The 20828-nt window shown below is 45.0% G+C and overlaps 1 protein-coding gene across 1 annotated transcript in view; it reads left to right on the forward strand.

The window, feature by feature from the left end:
* LOC140418062 (uncharacterized) overlaps window positions 1-10161 on the forward strand; it is a gene marked incomplete at its 5' end in the record, with an annotated part of 122606 nt that extends 112445 nt beyond the window's left edge. Inside the window, one exon of the mRNA XM_072501489.1 lies at window positions 7840-10161. Within this exon, the coding sequence (XP_072357590.1) occupies window positions 7840-8715 (876 nt within the window). The remainder of the gene's footprint in view (window positions 1-7839) is intronic.
* Window positions 10162-20828: the final 10667 nt, after the last annotated feature.

Genomic DNA, 20828 nt, shown 5'->3' on the forward strand with positions numbered 1-20828 from the left:
CTGAAGCTCAAACTTCGACACCCTGAAACCATTGGTGAGCACCGCCGCTGCCGGTCTGTGATGTAACAATTGAATCCACTCAATATAATCCTCACCCAACCCGAAGCCTCGCAGCGGATACACCAGATAATTCCACTCAACTCGAGCAAAAGCTTTCTCTGCATCGAAGGAGATCACCAGCCCATCCAATGGATATTTCTGAAAAGCCTGAATCACATTCAGCAACCTTCCAACATTGTTACTGGAAACTCTTCCGCGTATAAACCCAGTCTGGTCCTCCCGCACGATTGTCGGAAGGATGTCCTCCAGCCTTATCGCCAAAACATAAGATCGCAGTTTCAAGTCAACATTCAAAAGAGAGATTGGGCGATAAGAGGCCCACTCCTCTGGGTCCTTGTCCACCTTCAGAATCAAAGAGATATTAACCTCACGAAGAGTCGGTGGCAGCATCCCAGAGTCAAAAGAGTGAGAATACATATCTACCAACGGGTCCAAAAACAAATCCTCAAACCCCCAATAAAACTCACACCCACAGACATCCGGTCCTGGGGCTTTACCCGGCTGCAGCTCCTTCATGGCCTTTGACACTCTGTCCTAGAAAGGGGGGCATTAAGATCCTCACAATGGCTTTCTGAGACCTCCTGAAGCTTCAGGGAAGAGTAAAAATGTTCCACACCCACCAACACATCACCAGACTGCTCAGACCTGTATAATCCTGCATAGAATTCCTGAAATCCAAGTTTGTCTTCATGACCCTTTTCCCTCTCCGAAGCCGAACAGAGGTAATTGCTCTAAAGTCGACCTTTTCTTTGTCAAACAGGCTAAGTATTTCCTCAGCTTATTCCCCAAACTCGTACAATTTCTGCCTCTCAAACATCCAACTTTTCTGCTGAGATAATAGGGAGTCCAAAGCCACTCTTGCCGTGTTGACCTCCTTCAACAATAGCTGACTCGGGCCCTCCATATGATTTATTTGCTTTCGCCAAACAAACCTCCAGACGCCGCTAGTTCTCCAGCATCCTGCACCTTTTACTAGCAGTGTAAGAAATGATCAGCCCCCCTGAGTATAAACTTTACACGTCTCCCACAAAATGGAAGGGAAAATACCATGAGTCGAGTTAACTGAAAGGAAGAACTCAAACTATTCTGCAAAGTGTGTAGTAAATGAACCGTCTCTTATCAGGGAGGCATCAAACCTCCGCGTTCTCGACCTGGGGGTGAGACCTCGAGCAGAAACTCCAGAAAAACGGGGGAAGGTCTGCGATCACGATGCTCCCTGTGATGTAAATAGACACCATGTGTAGGATCGTCCTCGGCACAAAATAATTGTTGATTCTAGTCTGACATTGATGTGGGGCTGGAAACAAGGTAAAATCTCTGCTCCTCGGGTGCAAAGTTCTCCAAACATCCACATAACCCACCTCCTCACAAGCCGAGGCCAACGCCCCAGCTTGCAGAGCGGGGGAGGGGGGGGGGGGGGATTTCCTGGTAACCGGCAGCTTATCTGCCAGAGGATATAAGTGGCAGTTGAAGTCACCAACCACAAAAGTGTTAGTCAAAGCTAACTCTGCAAAATCCACAAAAGCCTTTGTAATGAACCCCGGGGAGTAATTTGGGGATCCATAAACATTCGTTATTGAAACAACATCTCCATTCACCGAACCTCCAATGATCATATATCCACCTTCTTTGTCCTTGGTGCAGGTTTCAACCTTAAAAGGGATAGTTTTATTAATAAGGATTGCCACACCCCTGCTACTTGATGAAAAGGAGATGAAAAAACCTGCCCCACCTAATCCCGCCTCAATTGAAAGTGTTCCTCATAATCCAGATGCGTTTCCTGTAATAAAGCTATGTCGACTTTCTCCTTTAGAAAGGAGAGGATCTTTTTCCTTCTGATAGGGTGATGGATGCCCCGTACATTCCCTGAGAAAATTTGCAGATTAACTGCCGCCATTAATTAGGCGACAGAGAGACAGGAACAGATTTTCACGCCACAGTCGGGCGTGCGCCATTACCCCCTCCTCCAACTCTCTTTACACCAGAGGCACCAAAGTCTCTCCAAACTGCTCCTTTCACAGATAAAAGCCCCGTCTGTACCAGAGTAGGATAAAGTCAACAACACACAAACCCTCCCATAATAACAAAATACAAAAGAATCACCACCACCATAGATCCAAGGGGACTTTCCTCAATAAGACTGAGGACCCGGAGGATTAACCCCACGGCCAGACTGACGTTACCCTCAGGACACCTTCTCCAAAATGAGAAGAAAAGAAGGGCCAACAAGGGATTGGGGATCGAATGTCCCTCCCACATTTTAGACCCACCCGTGAAGACCTGCATCCACCACCCACCCTTCGGCAATGGCATCACTCGGTTCTGCCATGATTAACGCTCGGATAATAGAAGAAAGACGACGGATAATCAGCACACGGCACGTCTACCATAACTGAGATAAGATAATCCGAGTCCCTGGGACACTCGAGGAGAAGAAGACATTCAATCGGCGCTCACAGAATAACAACTCCCTTCAACAGGATAAAAGATAACAAATTCAGACAACACCATGATGGGGAGGGCGGCACGGTGGTGCAGTGGTTAGCACTGCTGCCTCATGGCGCCGAGGACCCAGGTTCGATCCCGGCCCCAGGTCACTGTCCATATGGAGTTTGCACATTCTTCCAATGTCTGCATGGGTCTCACACCCACGACCCAAAACAATGTGCAGCGGAGGTGAATTGGGCAAGCTATTTATATTTTTTTTTCTCCAAAAATTTAGAGTACCCATGAGGCAGCAGTGCTTACCACTGCACCACCGTGCAAAGGTTTACCACGAGCATAACCCTAATTTGGGCACGCTAAACTGCCCCTTAATTTGGCAAAAAATTACTGGATGCTCTAAAAATTATTTTTTTTTTAATGATGGGGAGCGGGTCTGGATTAGAGCCTGAGTTAGTCCGAGCTGCAAACCATCCCTCCAAGTCCTTGCCCTTCATGGATTTAACGAAGGCCAAGGCAGTAGTCGGATTATCCAAAGACTTGACGGAGTTGTCGAACACAATTTTCAGGGTCACAGGCTAAAGGGACAGAATTCACTCCCGCAGCCTTGAGTTCCCTTCGAACTTCATCGAAGCTTCGATGCTTCGTTTGTGTGGCTGCCAAAAAAGTCCCGGAAGAAGGAAATCCTCACTCCCTCATGGAGCCGGGTCCCACCTCACCTTACCCATCTCCAGGACGCTCTGGCGATCTTTCAAGTTGTGGAAATGAATGATTCCAGGTCTAGGTTGGAAACTATCCCTCGGCGTCAAAGACAGGATCTAGAACCTAACGGGAGCCTCACCCTCCACACGTTCCGGCAGGCCGACGACTCGGATGTTCTTTCTCTGACCCTCAGTTCTCCAAGTCTTCCAGGAGTCCACCACATCACTCAGCCGGTTTTCCAAGAATTGAGGAGATGCTGAGGAGGCATCTTGCTCAACGTTCGGGATTCTCTCCTCCGGATCATCGAGCCTCTTCATGGTGTTTTACAGCCCAGCCTCATGAGCTCACAGATATTGAGTCAGCACACTCAGCCTCTGGTCAGTAACACGGAGAATGTCGGCAGTCGGCATTTTCACCGCCTCCGAGAGAGTCCCGGAGAGCGCGGGGTCGCGAGACCTCCTGAGGGTCAGGCCGCCATGTTGAAATGGCGGCTCCACCCCCACTGAATCCGCCTGCACTCTTTTATCGACGGATTTCTTGATGTTTTTCAGCATAATCTTACCAAACGTAATCCCAAAGCGTTCCAGGGACATGACAACAAATATTAATTCAAGGATTAGGTAGATGAGTGCCGGGCAATCAGGATAAATGACGGATTATAGGCGAGTGACACTAGAACCTGTGGAATAGCAGCTACTCCCATGGCCGTATTACGGGATACTCTTCCCCCCCGGGACAGATTTCTGATTGACGAGAGAGTCAAGGGTTATGGGGAACAGGCAGGAAAATGAGGAGAAAGCTGAGATGGGGAGGGATTTCTTCACTCGAGGATGTGGTGAACATTTGGAATTCTCTACCCCAGAGACCGTGGAGCTCAGTCACCAAATATTTTCAAGACCGAGATTGATAGGTTTCTAGATATTAAAGATATCGAGGGATTTGGGGGATAGTGTGGGAAAATGGTGCTGAGGTAGATCGGCCAATGGTCTCGTTGAATGGTTGAACAGGCCCGAATGGCCAACTGCAGCTCCTATTTGTTATGATCTCTGTGTCCAGGACAGGAAGCAGTGAGCATGGATCTGTCAATCAGCCTGAATCAGCCCCTTCAGGAGAATTGGGAGGGTGAATATTAGACACAGCAGAGTGAGAATGGAGGGAGAGTGTGTGGGATGGAGATTTACAGCTTTTGGGGAATGAGAAAGGAAAAATGTTCCAGAAAACTGGAATTGTCTGTTCTGAATTTCTATCCTGTACTGACAGTGGTGTACATAGAACATAGAACATAGAAAATACAGCACAGAACAGGCCCTTCAGCCCACGATGTTGTGCCGAACCTTTGTCCTAGATTAATCATAGATTATCATTGAATTTACAGTGCAGAAGGAGGCCATTCGGCCCCCTGAGTCTGCACCGGCTCTTCGAAAGAGCACCCTACCCAAACTCAACACCTCCACCCAACACCAAGGGCAATTTTGGACACTAAGGGCAATTTATCATGGCCAATCCACCTACCCTGCACATCTTTGGACTGTGGGAGGAAACCGGAGCACCCGGAGGAAACCCACGCAGACACTGGGAGGACGTGCAGACTCTGCACAGACAGTGACCCAAGCCGGAATCGAACCTGGGATCCTGGAGCTGTGAAGCAATTGTGCTATCCACAATGCTACCGTGCTGCCCTTAAGAACAAATAAATCTACACTATATCATTTTACCATAATCCATGTACCTATCCAATAGCTGCTTGAAGGTCCCTAATGTTTCTGACTCAACTACTTCCACAGGCAGTGCATTCCATGCCCCCACTACTCTCTGGGTAAAGAACCTACCTCTGACATCCCCCCTATATCTTCCACCTTTCACCTTAAATTTATGTCCCCTTGTAATGGTTTGTTCCACCCGGGGAAAAAGTCTCTGACTGTCTACTCTATCTATTCCCCTGATCATCTTATAAACCTCTATCAAGTCGCCCCTCATCCTTCTCCGTTCTAATGAGAAAAGGCCTAGCACCCTCAACCTTTCCTCGTAAGACCTACTCTCCATTCCAGGTAACATCCTGGTAAATCTTCTTTGCACCTTTTCCAAAGCTTCCACATCCTTCCTAAAATGAGGCGACCAGAACTGTACACAGTACTCCAAATGTGGCCTTACCAAAGTTTTGTACAGCTGCATCATCACCTCACGGCTCTTAAATTCAATCCCTCTGTTAATGAACGCGAGCACACCATAGGCCTTCTTCACAGCTCTATCCACTTGAGTGGCAACTTTCAAAGATGTATGAATATAGACCCCAAGATCTCTCTGCTCCTCCACATTGCCAAGAACTCTACCGTTAACCCTGTATTCTGCATTCATATTTGTCCTTCCAAAATGGATAACCTCACACTTTTCAGGGTTAAACTCCATCTGCCACTTCTCAGCCCAGCTCTGCATCCTATCTATGTCTCTTTGCAGCCGACAACAGCCCTCCTTACTATCCACAACTCCACCAATCTTTGTATCGTCTGCAAATTTACTGACCCACCCTTCAACTCCCTCATCCAAGTAATTAATGAAAATCACAAACAGCAGAGGACCCAGAACTGATCCCTGCGGTACGCCACTGGTAACTGGGATCCAGGCTGAATATTTGCCATCCACCACCACTCTCTGACTTCTATCGGTTAGCCAGTTTGTTATCCAACTGGCCAAATTTCCCACTATCCCATGCCTCCTTACTTTCTGCATAAGCCTACCATGGGGAACTTTATCAAATGCCTTACTAAAATCCCATGTACACTACATCCACTGCTTTACCTTCATCCACATGCTTGGTCACCTCAAAGAATTCAACAAGATTTGTAAGGCAAGACCTACCCCTCACAAATCCGTGCTGACTATCCCTAATCAAGCAGTGTCTTTCCAGATGCTCAGAAATCCTATCATTCAGTACCCTTTCCATGACTTTGCCTACCACCAAAGTAAGACTAACTGGCCTGTAATTCCCAGGGTTATCCCTAGTCCCTTTTTTGAACAGGGGCACGACATTCGCCACTCTCCAATCCCCTGGTACCACCCCTGTTGACAGTGAGGACGAAAAGATCATTGCCAACGGTTCTGCAATTTCATCTCTTGCTTCCCATAGAATCCTTGGATATATCCCGTCAGGCCTGGGGGATTTGTCTATCCTCAAGTTTTTCAAAATGCCCAACACATCTTCCTTCCTAACAAGTATTTCCTCGAGCTTACCAGTCTGTTTCACACTGTCCTCTCCAACAATATCGCCCCTCTCATTTGTAAATACAGAAGAAAAGTACTCGTTCAAGACCTCTCCTATCTCTTCAGACTCAATACACAATCTCCCGCTACTGTCCTTGATCGGACCTACCCTCGCTCTAGTCATTCTCATATTTCTCACATATGTGTAAAAGGCCTTGGGGTTTTCCTTGATCCTACCCGCCAAAGATTGTTCATGCCCTCTCTTAGCTCTCCTAATCCCTTTCTTCAGTTCCCTCCTGGCTATCTTGTATCCCTCCAATGCCCTGTCTGAACCTTGGTTCCTCAGCCTTACATAAGTCTCCTTTTTCCTCTTAACAAGACATTCAACCTCTCTTGTCAACCATGGTTCCCTCACTCGACCATCTCTTCCCTGCCTGACAGGGACATACATATCAAGGACACGTAGTACCTGTTCCTTGAACAAGTTCCACATTTCACTTGTGTCCTTCCCTGACAGCCTATGTTCCCAACTTATGCACTTCAATTCTTGTCTGACAACATCGTATTTACCCTTCCCCCAATTGTAAACCTTGCCCTGTTGCACGCACCTATCCCTCTCCATTGCTAAAGTGAAAGTCACAGAATTGTGGTCACTATCTCCAAAATGCTCCCCCACTAACAAATCTATCACTTGCCCTGGTTCATTACCAAGTACTAAATCCAATATTGCCCCTCCTCTGGTCGGACAATCTACATACTGTGTTAGAAAAGCTTCCTGGACACACTGCACAAACACCACCCCATCCAAACTATTTGATCTAAAGAGTTTCCACTCAATATTTGGGAAGTTAAAGTCACTCATGACTACTACCCTGTGACTTCTGCACCTTTCCAAAATCTGTTTCCCAATCTGTTCCTCCACATCTCTGCTACTATTGGGGGGCCTATAGAAAACTCCTAACAAGGTGACTGCTCCTTTCCTATTTCTGACTTCAACCCATACTACCTCATTAGGGTGAAACGCCTCGAACTGCCTTTCTGCAGCTGTTATACTATCTCTAATTAACAATGCCACCCCCCCACCTCTTTTACCACCCTCTTTTGTAAATTGTTTTTACAGGATATTAGAAGAGGAGGAATTACAGACAGAAATCTCAAACGTACGTCTCAATCTGACAGAGTCATTCGCTTCCTTGGGACCTGAATTTCATCAGAATTTAAATCTAGAAGGAGAAATGTTTGTCCGATCTGTCAGCTTCAAAGCTTTTAAACATCAATGTGACTGGAGACACACACACACACCTGAGTGAGAATGTTCCAGAGTACTGACTGTGGAAAGAGCTTTAACCAGTTCACAGCCTGAAAAAACATCATACCATTCACAGCGGGGAGAGACCGTGCACGTGTTCTGTGTGTGGTCAAGACTTCAACTGATTGTCCGACCTGGAGAGACATGAGAAGACCCAAAACATGGAAAAACCGTGGAAATGTGGGGACTGTGGGAAGGGCTACAGATTCCCATCAGAGCTGGAAGCTCATCGACGCAGTCACACTGGGGAGAGGCCATTTACCTGCTCTGTGTGTGGGATGGGATACACTGAGTTATCCAGCCTGAAATCACATCAGCGAGTTCACACTGGAGAGAAACTGTTCACCTGCTCTCAGTGTGGGAAGGGATTCAGTCGTTCATCCACCCTGCAGAAACATCAGCGAGTTCACACTGGGGAGAGACCGTTCACCTGCTCTCAATGTGGGAATGGATTCTCGCAGTTATCCCACCTGCAGATTCACGAGCGGGTTCACACTGGGGCAAAGCCATTTACTTGCTCTCAGTGTGGGAAGGGATTCACTGATTCATCCCACCTATTGAGACACCAGCGAATTCACACTGGGGATAGGCCATTCACCTGCTCTCAGTGTGGGAAGGGATTTACTCAATTATCCATCCTGGAGAAACACCGGCGAATTCACACTGGGGAGAAGCCGTTCACCTGCTCTCAGTGTGGGAAAGGATTCAGTGATTCATCCCACCTATTGAGACACCAGCAAGTTCACACTGGGGCGAGGCCATTCATCTGCTCTCAGTGTGGGAAGGGATTCAGTGATTCATCCAGTCTGCAGACACACCAGCGAGTTCACACTGGGGAGAGACCGTTTTCCTGCCCTCAGTGTGGGAAAGGATTTACTCAATTATCCAACCTGCGGAAACACCAGCGAGTTCACACTGGGGAGAGGCCGTTCACCTGCTCTCAATGTGGGAAGGGATTCTATGTTTCATCGCACCTGCTGAGACACCAACAAGTTCACAAGTGATTACAGGGGTTGGATTCTGCTGTTATTGTTGCTACTCTCAATTACACCCAGAACAGCATTGTGTTCATTCTGTCAATTGGTCAATGGGGAGGGTCGGAGGATTTCTTTCTGCTGGACTGGCTGGTCTCACGACTTTGCCTCCAGTGGGCTGATGCTCTTTGAGCCTTGTTGCGAATATCTGGCTTCAAATTTCACAAGGATCACAGAGTGAAAGGGTGTAAGAATATATTTAGATCACATTTCTGTTTGGAACCCCCTAAATTATGCTTGTTGCCATAGTGATGGACAATGGTGGTCACATGGTTCTTTTGATTATTTTATCTGGGTGTTTCTCACAGAAGAAAACTGTCAAGCTGAGGGGCATGTTGTCTATGGTAGACTAGGAAATGACAATAAAAGATAAAATGGCAGATATGCAATTGCCAGCATTTCAGGAATTATTACCTATTGACATTAAATTAGATTGCTTTGAGGAACAAAACTGTCAACAGGAAAGGTGGTGTAACCATGGCGAACAAGGAAAGTTTAGATCCATGGAAGAGACTCAAAGTGGCCAAAATAGTAGTGAGCCTGAGGATTGGGAACTTGTTTTAGAATTCAGCAAAGGACCAAGAAACTGATAAAAGGGAAAATAGAATGTGAGAGCAAACTGGCGAGAAACATAAAAATCAATGGAATATCCTCGATCAGTATGTGAAAAGAAAAAGATTAGCGAAGATCTATGTGGGTCCATTCCAGGCAGAGACAGGAGAGTTTACAAGGGGGAATAAGGAAATGGCAAAGAATCTAAACAATGTGTCTGTCTTCATGGATTCTTCAGAAATTATCCCCAAAACACGAGAGAACTAAGGGACCAGTGAGCACAAGGGACTAAAAGATATTAGTATTAGTAAAAAAAGTAGCACTGGAGAAATTAATGTGGTTGAAAGTTAATAAATCTCCAAACGCTGCTGCTCTACATCCCAGAGTGTTGAAAGAGGTGGCTGTAGAGATAGTGGATACATTGGTGATCATCTTTCAAAATTCTATAGATTCTGGAATGGTTCCTGTAGATTGGAAGGTGGTAAATGTAACCCCAATATTTAAGGAGGGAGAGAGAAAATGGGGAACCACAGACCCAGTACCTTAAATCAAGGAGAGAAAATCAGAAATCTGTCCATGTGGCACAGTGGTTCGCACTGCTACATCACAGCACTGAGGTCCCGGTTTCGATCCCATCCTTGGGTCACTGTCCGTGTGGAGTTTGCACATTCTCCCCGTATGTATGGGTCTCACCCCCACAACCCAAAGATGTGCAGGGTAGGTGGATTGGCCAGACTAAATTGCCCCTTAATTGGGAAAAAGAAGTGGGTACTCTAATTTTATTTTTTTTAAAGAAAAGAAAGACCCAGGGATGGTTGATAAGGGGGTCTGGAAGATGTCACAAGACCAAGAGTATCCCCCCCCCCCCCCCCTCCCCCCCCCCCCCCCCCCCCCCCCCGCCCCCGCCCCAAGTGTCCATGATATGATCAGCAGTTCCTTGCTGCCCAATATCCAATTTCATTGGTTTTAAAGGTCAATATATGTAATCCATAATCACTATGATTGGATTGTGTCCAGCCGAGATGGGCTGAGTAACTGAAATGGAATAAAGATCGCTGATTTTATTTGTTCGGCGGAGATGTATCTGTATCGCTCTGTGACTCGTTCCCTGCCGGTGTAACCTCAATAAACTGACGATTGGTGCAGACCCGAGTGTCGAGTGATTCTTTCGGATTCATTCCCACTAACATTTTCCCATCATTTAACTGATCTATGTTACTCAGTAGCCTCCTATGTCCTCTTCACAATTTACTTTCCCGCCTATCTTTGTAATTATGGAACATAGGAGCAGGAGTTGGCCATTCAGCCCGTCGAGCCTGCTCCACCATTCAATACGATCATGGCTGATCATCCACTTCAATGCCTTTTCCCCCACACTGTCCCCATATCCCTTTGTGTTATTGGAATTTAGAAATCTGTCAGTCACTGCTTTAAACATACTCAATGACTGAGCTCCCACAGCCCTCTGGGGTAGAGAATTCCAAAGATTCATAACCCTATGAGTAAAGAAATGACTCCTCCGAGACCGATCTTAAATGACTTCCCCCTTATTTTGAAATTGTGTCCCCCGGTTCCAGACTCTCCAACCAGGGGAAACATCTCACCTACACCCACCCTGTCTATTCCTTTAAGTATTTTGTAGGTTTCAATGAAATCCTCTCTCAGTTTGAAACTCCAGAGAATACAGGCCCAGTTTCCGCAATCTCTCTTCATAGGACAGTCCCGCCATCCCTGGAACAAGTCTGGTGAACCTTCATTGCCCTCCCTCTGTGGCAATAATACCTTCCCTGCGGTAAGGGGAGTAAAACTGTACACAGTACTCCAGCTGGGGTCTAACCAAGGTTCTATACAATGGGTTTATTCTGGTCGGTTTCACGACTTTCCTTCCAGTGGGCTGATGCTTTTTGAGCCTGGGAGAGCACATTTCCACTGAAATGGTCTACAAGGGGAGCACGTTAGCACAGTGTGTAGCACAGTTGCTTCACAGCTCCAGGGTCCCAGGTTCGATTCCTGGCTTGGGTCACTGTGTGGAGTCTGCATGTTCTCCCCGTGTCTGCGTGGGTTTCCTCCGGATGTTCCGGTTTCCTCTCTCAAGTCCCGAAAGATGTGCTTGTTTTAGCCCTGACAAATGCCTCCTTTTTCTTTTTGACGAGGCCTACAATATCACTCGTCATCCAAGGTTCCCGAAAATTGCCGTATTTATCTTTCTTCCTCACAGGAACATGCCGGTCCTGTATTCCTTTCAACTGACACTTGAAAGCCTCCCACATGTCAGATGTTGATTTGCCCTCAAACATCCGCCCCCAATCTGTGTTCTTCAGTTCCCGCCTAATATTGTTATAATTAGCCTTCCCCCAATTTAGCACATTCATCCTCGGACCACTCTTATCCTTGTCCACCAGTACTTTAAAACTTACTGAATTGTGGTCACTGTTACCGAAATGCTCCCCTACTGAAACATCTACCACCTGGCTGGGCTCATTCCCCAATACCAGGTCCAGTACCGCCCCTTCCCTAGTTGGACTGTTTACATATTGTTTTAAGAAGCCCTCCTGGATGCTCCTTACAAACTCCGCCCCGTCTAAGCCCCTGGCACTAAGTGAGTCCCAGTCAATATTGGGGAAGTTGAAGTCTCCCATCACCACAACCCTGTTGTTTTTACTCTTTTCCAAAATCTGTCTACCTATCTGCTCCTCTATCTCCCACTGGCTGTTGGGAGGCCTGTAGTATACCCCCAACATTGTGACTGCACCCTTCTTATTCCTGATCTCTACCCATATAGCCTCACTGCCCTCTGAGGTGTCCTCTCGCAGTATAGGCGGGAATCTAAATGTTGAAGGGTATTGTCGGAGTGGCAGGAAGCTAGGAAAAGTTGATGGGATCACTCCTGTCAATTAAGGATAACATTTTTTCAGTACTGAGTGATCACCTTAGCCTGAAAGATGAGGATGAGCAATCAATTTCAGTCAAACTAACAAATAGTAAATTTACGATGTCTTTTTTGGGAGTAGTTAATGAGCCTCCTAACATAAGACATAGGAGGGGAAGTAAGGCCATTCGGCCCATCGAGTCCACTCCACCATTCAATCATGGCTGATTTCAACTCCATTTACCCGCTCTCTCTCTCCATAGCCCTTAATTCCTCGAGAAATCAAGAATTTATCAACTTCTGTCTTAAAGACACTCAACGTCCCGGGCTCCACCACCCTTTGTGGCAATGAATTCCACAGACCCACCACCCCCTGGCTGAAGAAATTTCTCCTCATCTCTGTTCTAAAGTGACTCTCTTTTATTCTAAGGCTGTGCCCCCGGGTCCTAGTCTCCCCTGTTAATGGAAACAACTTCCCTACATCCACCCTATCTAAGCCATTCATTATCTTGTAAGTTTCTATTAGATCTCCCTCAACCTCCTAAACTCCAATGAATATAATCCCAGGATCCTCAGACGTTCATCGTATGTTAGGCCTACCATTCCTGGGATCATCCGTGTGAATCTCCGCTGGACCCGCTCCAGTGCCAGCATGTCCTTCCTGAGGTGTGGGGCCCAAAATTGCTCACAGTATTCTAAATGGGGCCTAACTAATGCTTTATAAAGCTTCAGAAGTACATCCCTGCTTTTATATTCCAAGCCTCTTGAGATGAATGACAACATTGCATTTGCTTTCTTAATTATGGACTCAACCTGTAAGTTTACCTTTAGAGAATCCTGGACTAGGACTCCCAAGTCCCTTTGCACTTCAGCATTATGAATTTTGTCACCGTTTAGAAACTAGTCCACGCCTCTATTCTTTTTTCCAAAGTGCAAGACCTCGCACTTGCCCACGTTGAATTTCATCAGCCATTTCTTGGACCACTCTCTTAAACTGTCTAAATCTTTCTGCAGCCTCCCCACCTCCTCCATACTACCTGCCCCTCCACCTATCTTTGTATCATCGGCAAACTTAGCCAGAATGTCCTCAGTCCTGTCATCTAGATCGTTAATATATAAAGAGAACAGCTGTGGCCCCAACACTGAACCCTGCGGGACACCACTCGTCACCGGTTGCCATTCCGAAAAAGAACCTTTTATCCCAACTCTCTGCCTTCTGCCTGACAGATAATCATCAACCCATGTTAGTACCTTGCCTCGAATACCATGGGCCCTTATTTTACTCAGCAGTCTCCCGTGAGGCACCTTATCAAAGGCCTTTTGGAAGTCAAGATAGATAACATCCATTGGCTCTCCTTGGTCTAACCTATTTGTTATCTCTTCAAAGAACTCTAACAGGTTTGTCAGGCAAGACCTCCCCTTACTAAATCCATGCTGACTTGTCCTAATCCGACCCTGCACTTCCAAGAATTTAGAAATCTCATCCTTAACAATTTATTCTAGAATCTTGCCAACAACCGAGGTTAGGCTAATTGGCCTATAATTTTCCATCTTTTTCCTTGTTCCCTTCTTGAACAGGGGGGTTACAACAGCGATTTTCCAATCCTCTGGTACTTTCCCTGACTCCAGTGACTTTTGAAACATCATCACCAACGCCTCCACTATTTCTTCAGCTATCTCCTTTATCAATTTTTAGACCTTATTTCCTCTCGCACTTTCTCCTTTTTGATGGCTACCATATTCAACTCTGCCCCCTGACTCTCCTGAATTATTGGGATATTACTCATGTCTTCTACTGTGAAGACTGACGCAAAGTACTTATTCAGTTCCTCGGCTATTTCCTTGTCTCCCATCACAAAATTACCAGCGTCATTTTGGAGAGGCCCAATGTCAACTTTTGCCTCCCGTTTGTTTTTAATGTATTTAAAGAAACTTTTACTATCATTCCTAATGTTACTGGCTAGCCTACCTTCAAATTTGATCCTCTCTTACCTTATCTCTCTCTTTGTTGTCCTTTGGTTGTTTTTGTAGCCTTCCCAATCTTCTGACTTCCCACTACTCTTTGCCACATTATAGGCTTTCTCTTTTGCTTTGATGCATTCCCTAACTTCCTTTGTCAGCCATGGCTGCCTAATCCCCCCTCTGATAACCTTTCTTTTCTTTGGGATGAACCTCTGTACTGTGTCCTCAATTACTCCCAGAATCTCCTGCCATTGCTGTTCTACTGTCTTTCCCACTAGGCTCTGCTCCCAGTCAATTTTCGTTAGTTCCTCCCTCATGCCCCTGTAGTTACCTTTATTTAACTGGAACACCTTTACATCTGATTCTACCTTCTTTATTTCAAATTGGAGATTGAATTCGACCATATTATGATCACTGCCTCCTAAGTGCTCCCTTACTTTAAGATCTTTAATCAAGTCTGGCTCATTACATAACACTAAGTCCAGAATGGCCTGTTCCCTTGTGGGCTCCATCACAAGCTGTTCCAAAAAGCCCTCCTGTAAACATTCAATTAATTCCCTTTCCTTGGGTCCACTGGCAGCATTATTTACCCAGTCCACCTGCATACTGAAGTCCACCATGATTACTGTGACCTTGCCTTTCTGACATGCACTTTCTATTTTGTGGTGCATCTTGTGCCCCTGGTCCTGACCACTGTTAGGAGGCCTGTACATAACTCCCATTATGTTTTTTTTGCCTTTGTGGTTCCTCAACTCTACCCACACAGACTCCACATCACCAGACCCTATGTCGTTTAGTGCTGTTGATTTAATTTCATTCTTAATTAACAAGGCAACCCCGCCCCCTCTGCCCACCTCTCTGTCTTTTCGATAGGTTGTGAATCCCTGGATGTTTAAATGCCAGTCCTGAACCCCCTGCAACCATGTCTCTGTGATGTCTACCACATCATACCTGCCAGTCACAATCTGGGCCACAAGCTCATCTACCTTGTTCCGTACACTGCGCGCATTTAAATATAGCACCTTTAATTCTCTATTGACCGTACCTTTTTGTTTTCTTAGTGTGGTGGACCTTGGTTTACTGAGCCTTTCCATACACTGTCATATTTTGTGGGATGAAAACTATTGTAACCTCTCCTGAGTTCTGTCTTTTCGTGCTTTTTTGTATTCCTAAGCAGCTACGCTTCCCACTGATTACTTCACCTCTTGGTTCCCTGACTTTCCCTTCCCCCACTCCCCCAATCATTAGTTTAACAGTAGTTATACTGCAGGTAGAATACAAGGAGTGATAAATAAGGCTTGTAATTAATGTGCCACAATAATCATGGGTGGCTTTAATCAAAGTAGATTGGGATGGGCTGCATGGTGGCGCAGTGGTTAGCACTGCTGCCTCATGGCGCCAGGGTCTCAGGTTCGATCCCAGCTCTGGGTCACTGTCCTTGTGCAGTTTGCACATTCTCCCCGTGTTTGCGTGGGTTTCACTCCCACAACCCAAAGATGTGCAGGGTAGGTGGATTGTCCACGCTGAATTGCCCCTTAATTGGAAAAAAATGAATTGGGTACTCTAAATTTAAAAAGAAAAAAAAGTAGATTGGGATAATCAGATTGGCAAAAATATGTTGGGTTGATAAAGTTTTTGGGGGAGAATTTCTTAGAGCTGTTCCTTCTGGAGCCAACCAGGAAGCAGTCTATCCGAGACCTCAGTGTGCAGTGAGACAGGATTCATCAATAAACATGGTGATGGAGCATCTGGGTAACAGTGATCATAATATTCAAGGGAAGTCACTGTTTAGTCATTTTAATAGTTTTGGTTTAGTTATGTTCGGTTATCGCAGAATCAAAGTGTATGAATCAATTCACTCAATACAGTATCGCACTCTGTGAGTTTCTGTATTCAGGTGCACTCCTTGACAAGTGACTTGTACCATATTGTCTTAGCCCAAAGTAGGGTTACGTTTTATGGTTTTACCACAGGACTAATGCAGAATGAGAATCTCTGTTGTATGTGATGTTTCTTGTAGATTAATTGTGCGTGTCAATGCTGGAGAAATGATGTGTCTTCAACTGTATTCGCTTTTTAACTTAAAGCAAAATAATCACTTTCCTTCAAAGTATACACAGATTATCTGCATTAATTTGGGTTTTGTAATGTTTCTGTAATGGTGTTGTCGTTATGCAGTTTCTGTGATTTGTATTTCTTATGAACACGTAATTTATTAATAGATAATGGTGTTTTGTAATGTGTATCTTGCTACTTGAACTTTAGTACACCAATCACCTTGATGGATTTATTTTCTATGTTCTGTAGTAGTTGCTGTGTTCGTTTAAGTTTGTGTATCTCGTGTACTTACAGCTATTTGTAGTTAAGTAACTTGCTTCAGGCATCAGCAATCACTGAGAAGTTACACATAACACCTGAGATGTATTAGGACGATGAGCCTGACGGACATCAATCATGAGGAATTGACACCACATATCCTCTTATTACAAATACGTAGACACACAAATTACCTGTGCTGCCTTGCTATCTTAGTGCAAAAGCTAGAAATGTAATAAAACAGCAAGGGACAGCAATAAAAAAAAGGATGTTACCACAAGTGACTGAGGTCCTGGGTAACTATTTAGTAGTTAATGGGAAGTGACATCAGCAAGGTGACCGGGTTAATGGGAAAAAGCATCAGCAAGATGACCAACATCCTTCAAAGACCAATCAGACATTGATGTTGCATCATTTAATCAATCAGCGACTGACCATGTGCTGTTTGGGCCAATCTGAAGTTCAGGATACTACCGACCATGCATCGAGCTGGTTTCTAAAAAAGGTTAATGAGCTACAATTCTCTGGAGCTCGGTGCGCAACACAACATGAAGTAAGAAGTTAGACGTCGGTCAACAGAACAAGAGACAGCGGCAACATGGTGGCGCAGTGGTTAGCACAGTGCCGAAGTCCCAGATTCGATCCCGGCTCTGGGTCACTCTGGGTTTCACCCCCACAACCCAAAAGATGTGCAGGGTAGGTGGATTGGCCACGCTAAATTGCTCTTCATTGGAAAAATTAATTGGGTCTCTAAATGTATTTTAGAAAAAAGAACAAGGGACAGCCCACAGTCACTTGGAACTCGAGAGCTGGTGACCCAGAGTAAACAGACTGATCCACTGACGATGTTAAGTACTGTGATTTTCTATTTATTACAATCAACTTAATGAATTCTGTGACAACATTCTTGTACCCGGAATGGTCTGTAACTAGTCAGGAGCTGCAGGTTCCATTTAGATAACAATCGCAACACATTCTGACGTGTAATTGATTTGAGTGTTACAATTGAGATTGGAGCCAAAGCCAGATCTTACAACAGGATCGAATTTCACATTCCGTTTGGGTATCCTGCACTAACAGCGATGGCTTTTGTAAACTCCTTTTACAGGATATTAGAAGGGGAGGATTTACAGACAGAAATTTCACACCAAACATCACATCAAGATCTGACAGAGTCACTCAATTCATGGGAGCTGAATATCATCGACCTTTGAATCTAGAAGGAGAAATGTATGTTGTGCTGAAAGAGATTTTTAAACATCACTCAGTGTCCAGACACTGAGACAGGCATCACTGCAAACAATCTATTTTATACTCTTTAGCTCACCCAAAGATGGAAATTTCAGCTCACATTTCTCCATCTTGTATTTTTTAATGTTTTGTTCAACCGTTAAATGTCCTCGACCTCTGGACGCTTCATTACAGAACTCAGCTTGAAGACATCAAAACTTGTGTCCGGCCTTGTCTGTGTGCCCAGCTAATCCAATTGGCTTCGACTTTGCAGCTGCTCAGTCCCAGCTTTGGAAACATCTAAAATTGGTGCAATGCAGGAAGCGAAGAGGAGGTAAAGATTTTACAGATTGATATAGGTAGGCTTGGAGGAAGGGCTAAAATTTGGCAAATGGAGTTTAATGTAGATAAATGTGAGGTTATCCATTATGGCCAAAAATAATAAAGGCAAATTATTATTTAAATGGAAAGCAGATTCAAGATGCATCTGGGCAGAGGGATCTGTAACAATATGTATATTGTAAAGACGACAAAGGGTTAACAATTTTACATTAATACTTCTCATCACCAGATGGAGATAAGGAGCAGTCAAATAAATATCAGGTGACTCCTGGGATTCGTGGAGAAGGTGTTTTGGCGTGAGAGTGATTAGTTGCATAGTTGAGAGATCAGTAGTTAGAGATATTGTTTAATTTAAAAACTTTTACCTTGGAATTTGTTTGGATCTTATTTATGTAGTGTAAATAAATCAGCTTTGTTCGTTTACTTAGCTTGATGTTCTTTGTTCAACACTACGTACACAACAGAGAACATCACATGGTACCAGGAGTGGATCCTAAGATAGAATAGTTAGATTTAGCGAGGAAAAGAAAACAATCTCCCCCCAAAAATACTTGCGAAGTCAAAAACAAATCTCATCCAGACTCTGATTGCAACACCCTCATGGAAGCCATTCATTTTGAACAGAAGAGCCCAGTCGAAGCTTCATGGAGGGTTTGCAGGCTCCAAAGCAGTTCGGGACATTGGGTAAAGTAGATGTAAACTGGAGGAATTTTAAACCAGTTTAAATTGTACCTCTCAGCCTCAGGCCTCAAAGCGGCCAGTGATCAGTGAAAGATTGCGCTGTTCTTAACCATGGTTGGACCACAAGCGGTAGAATTGTATAACTCATTCCACTTCAAGAATAAAGTTGATAAGAAATATTATAGTCATAGAAAAGTTCAACAGACACTGTGAATTGCAGATTAATGAAATGTTTGAGTGCTATATATTCCGAAAAAGAGTCCAAAAGGCATGTGAAACACTTGACAGTTTCATAAGAGATCTCAGGCTCAAAGCGCAGACCTGTAATTTTTGGCTATTATCAGACACCCCTCTGTGTGATCAGATTGTATTCAACAAGAAAGTGCAGGTACAGCATGTAATTAAAAAGGCAAATGGAATGTTGGCGTTTATTTAAGTAGAGCAGTGTTGTTGTAATTGTTTGGGTGTTGGTGAGATCACATCTGGAATACTGTGTCCAGTTTGGGCCTCCTTATTTGAGGGAGGATGTGGTGGCATTGTAGGCAGTTCAGAGGAGGTTCTGCAGATTGATTCCGGGGATGAACAGGTTGACGTGAGGAAACAGTTTGGGCTTATACTTGCTGGAGTTTAGAAGGATGAGAGGGATCTGATTGAGGTGTATAAAATACTAAATGGGATTGATAAGGTAAACATAGACCAAATGTTCCCCCTTGTGGGGAACAAGAGGTCACGGATATAAGTTGAGAGGCGGTAGATTTAGAACTGAGATGAGGAAGAACTACTTATCGCAGAGGGCGGTGAATTTGTGGAATTCAGTACTTAAATGTTTTCAAGAAAGAGAGAGATATATTTTGATTTTAAAAACGGGTTAAACGGATATGGGCAACAGGTGGGGAAGTGGATTTTAGATCAGGAAGAGATCAGCCAAGATCTGATTGAATGGCAGAGCAGGTTCGAAGGGCTGAATTGCCTACTGCCGCTCCCAATTCCTATGTTCCAATGTTCATCTTTCTATGAGGCCCCGGCCCCATTGACTGTGACAGGGCTCATACTGTCTCTGTGAGATTGTTGATGTAAAGTCACGTCAGACCCACACTGCCCGATTACCAATCCAATTTATTTAACGTCCCAGAAGCCTGACTCCATCCTTAAATGTTGTTCTGATCCTGTCAGTAACGTTGTTTTGGAACTCACTAGTACCACCACATAGGCAGCCATCAACATGCATCATAAAGATGTCCGAGAGTTTCCTGCCTTGGTACCAATAAAGCACGGCAGCTTCTGCCTTCAGGTGGAGACAACCCAACTTTAACAAAACTGATCCAACTGAAAAGTACCATATACTCTGAAAAAATAGACAAACTTATTTAACTTCCAAAGTCTTCCTTCTACATCTGGCACCTTAGGAGGTTGCAGAAACACTGCCCTCGGGAGGTGACCCCCCAGCGCAAATGCAGCTTTTATGTTTCTTGACTTATATTCCCGTGAAAATGTTGTGAAAGGGACCAAAGGAATTTCAAAATGACCTTTCCTGCTGTGGGTGAGTCCACTCTGACTTCTTTATCTTCCAAGGGTCCTTCAAATCCCTGAGCCACTAACCTCACCTTTGACTTGTCATATGTCATAGAATTTACAGTGCAGAAGGAGGCCATTCAGCCCATCAAGTCTACACCGGCTCTTGGAAAGAGCACCCCACCCAAGGTCAACACCTCCACCCTTTCCCCATAACCCAGAAACCCCACCCAACACTAAGGGCAATTTTGGACACTTAGGGCAATTTATCATGGCCAATCCACCTAACCTGCACATCTTTGGACTGTGGGAGGAAACCGGAGCACCAGGAGGAAACCCACACACACACGGGGAGGATGTGCAGACTCCGCATAGACAGTGACCCAAGCCGGAATCGAACCTGGGACCCTGGAGCTGTGAAGCAATTGTGCTATCTACAATGCTACCGTGCTGCCCTTGTAAGTTCCATCTGGTTGGAGCTTTTCTGTACAGATCTATCGATGTGATGATGTTGGCTGACCCCTATCTGGGACCTCTTAACACACGTCAAACTCTGTCTGTTCAGCCTCCCCTACGCCTTTATCCGCTCATCTGTCGACAGCTACAAAACCCTCTCGGT

This window comes from Scyliorhinus torazame, chromosome 5 (genome assembly GCF_047496885.1).
Source record: "Scyliorhinus torazame isolate Kashiwa2021f chromosome 5, sScyTor2.1, whole genome shotgun sequence".
Classification (NCBI taxonomy): domain Eukaryota; kingdom Metazoa; phylum Chordata; class Chondrichthyes; order Carcharhiniformes; family Scyliorhinidae; genus Scyliorhinus; species Scyliorhinus torazame.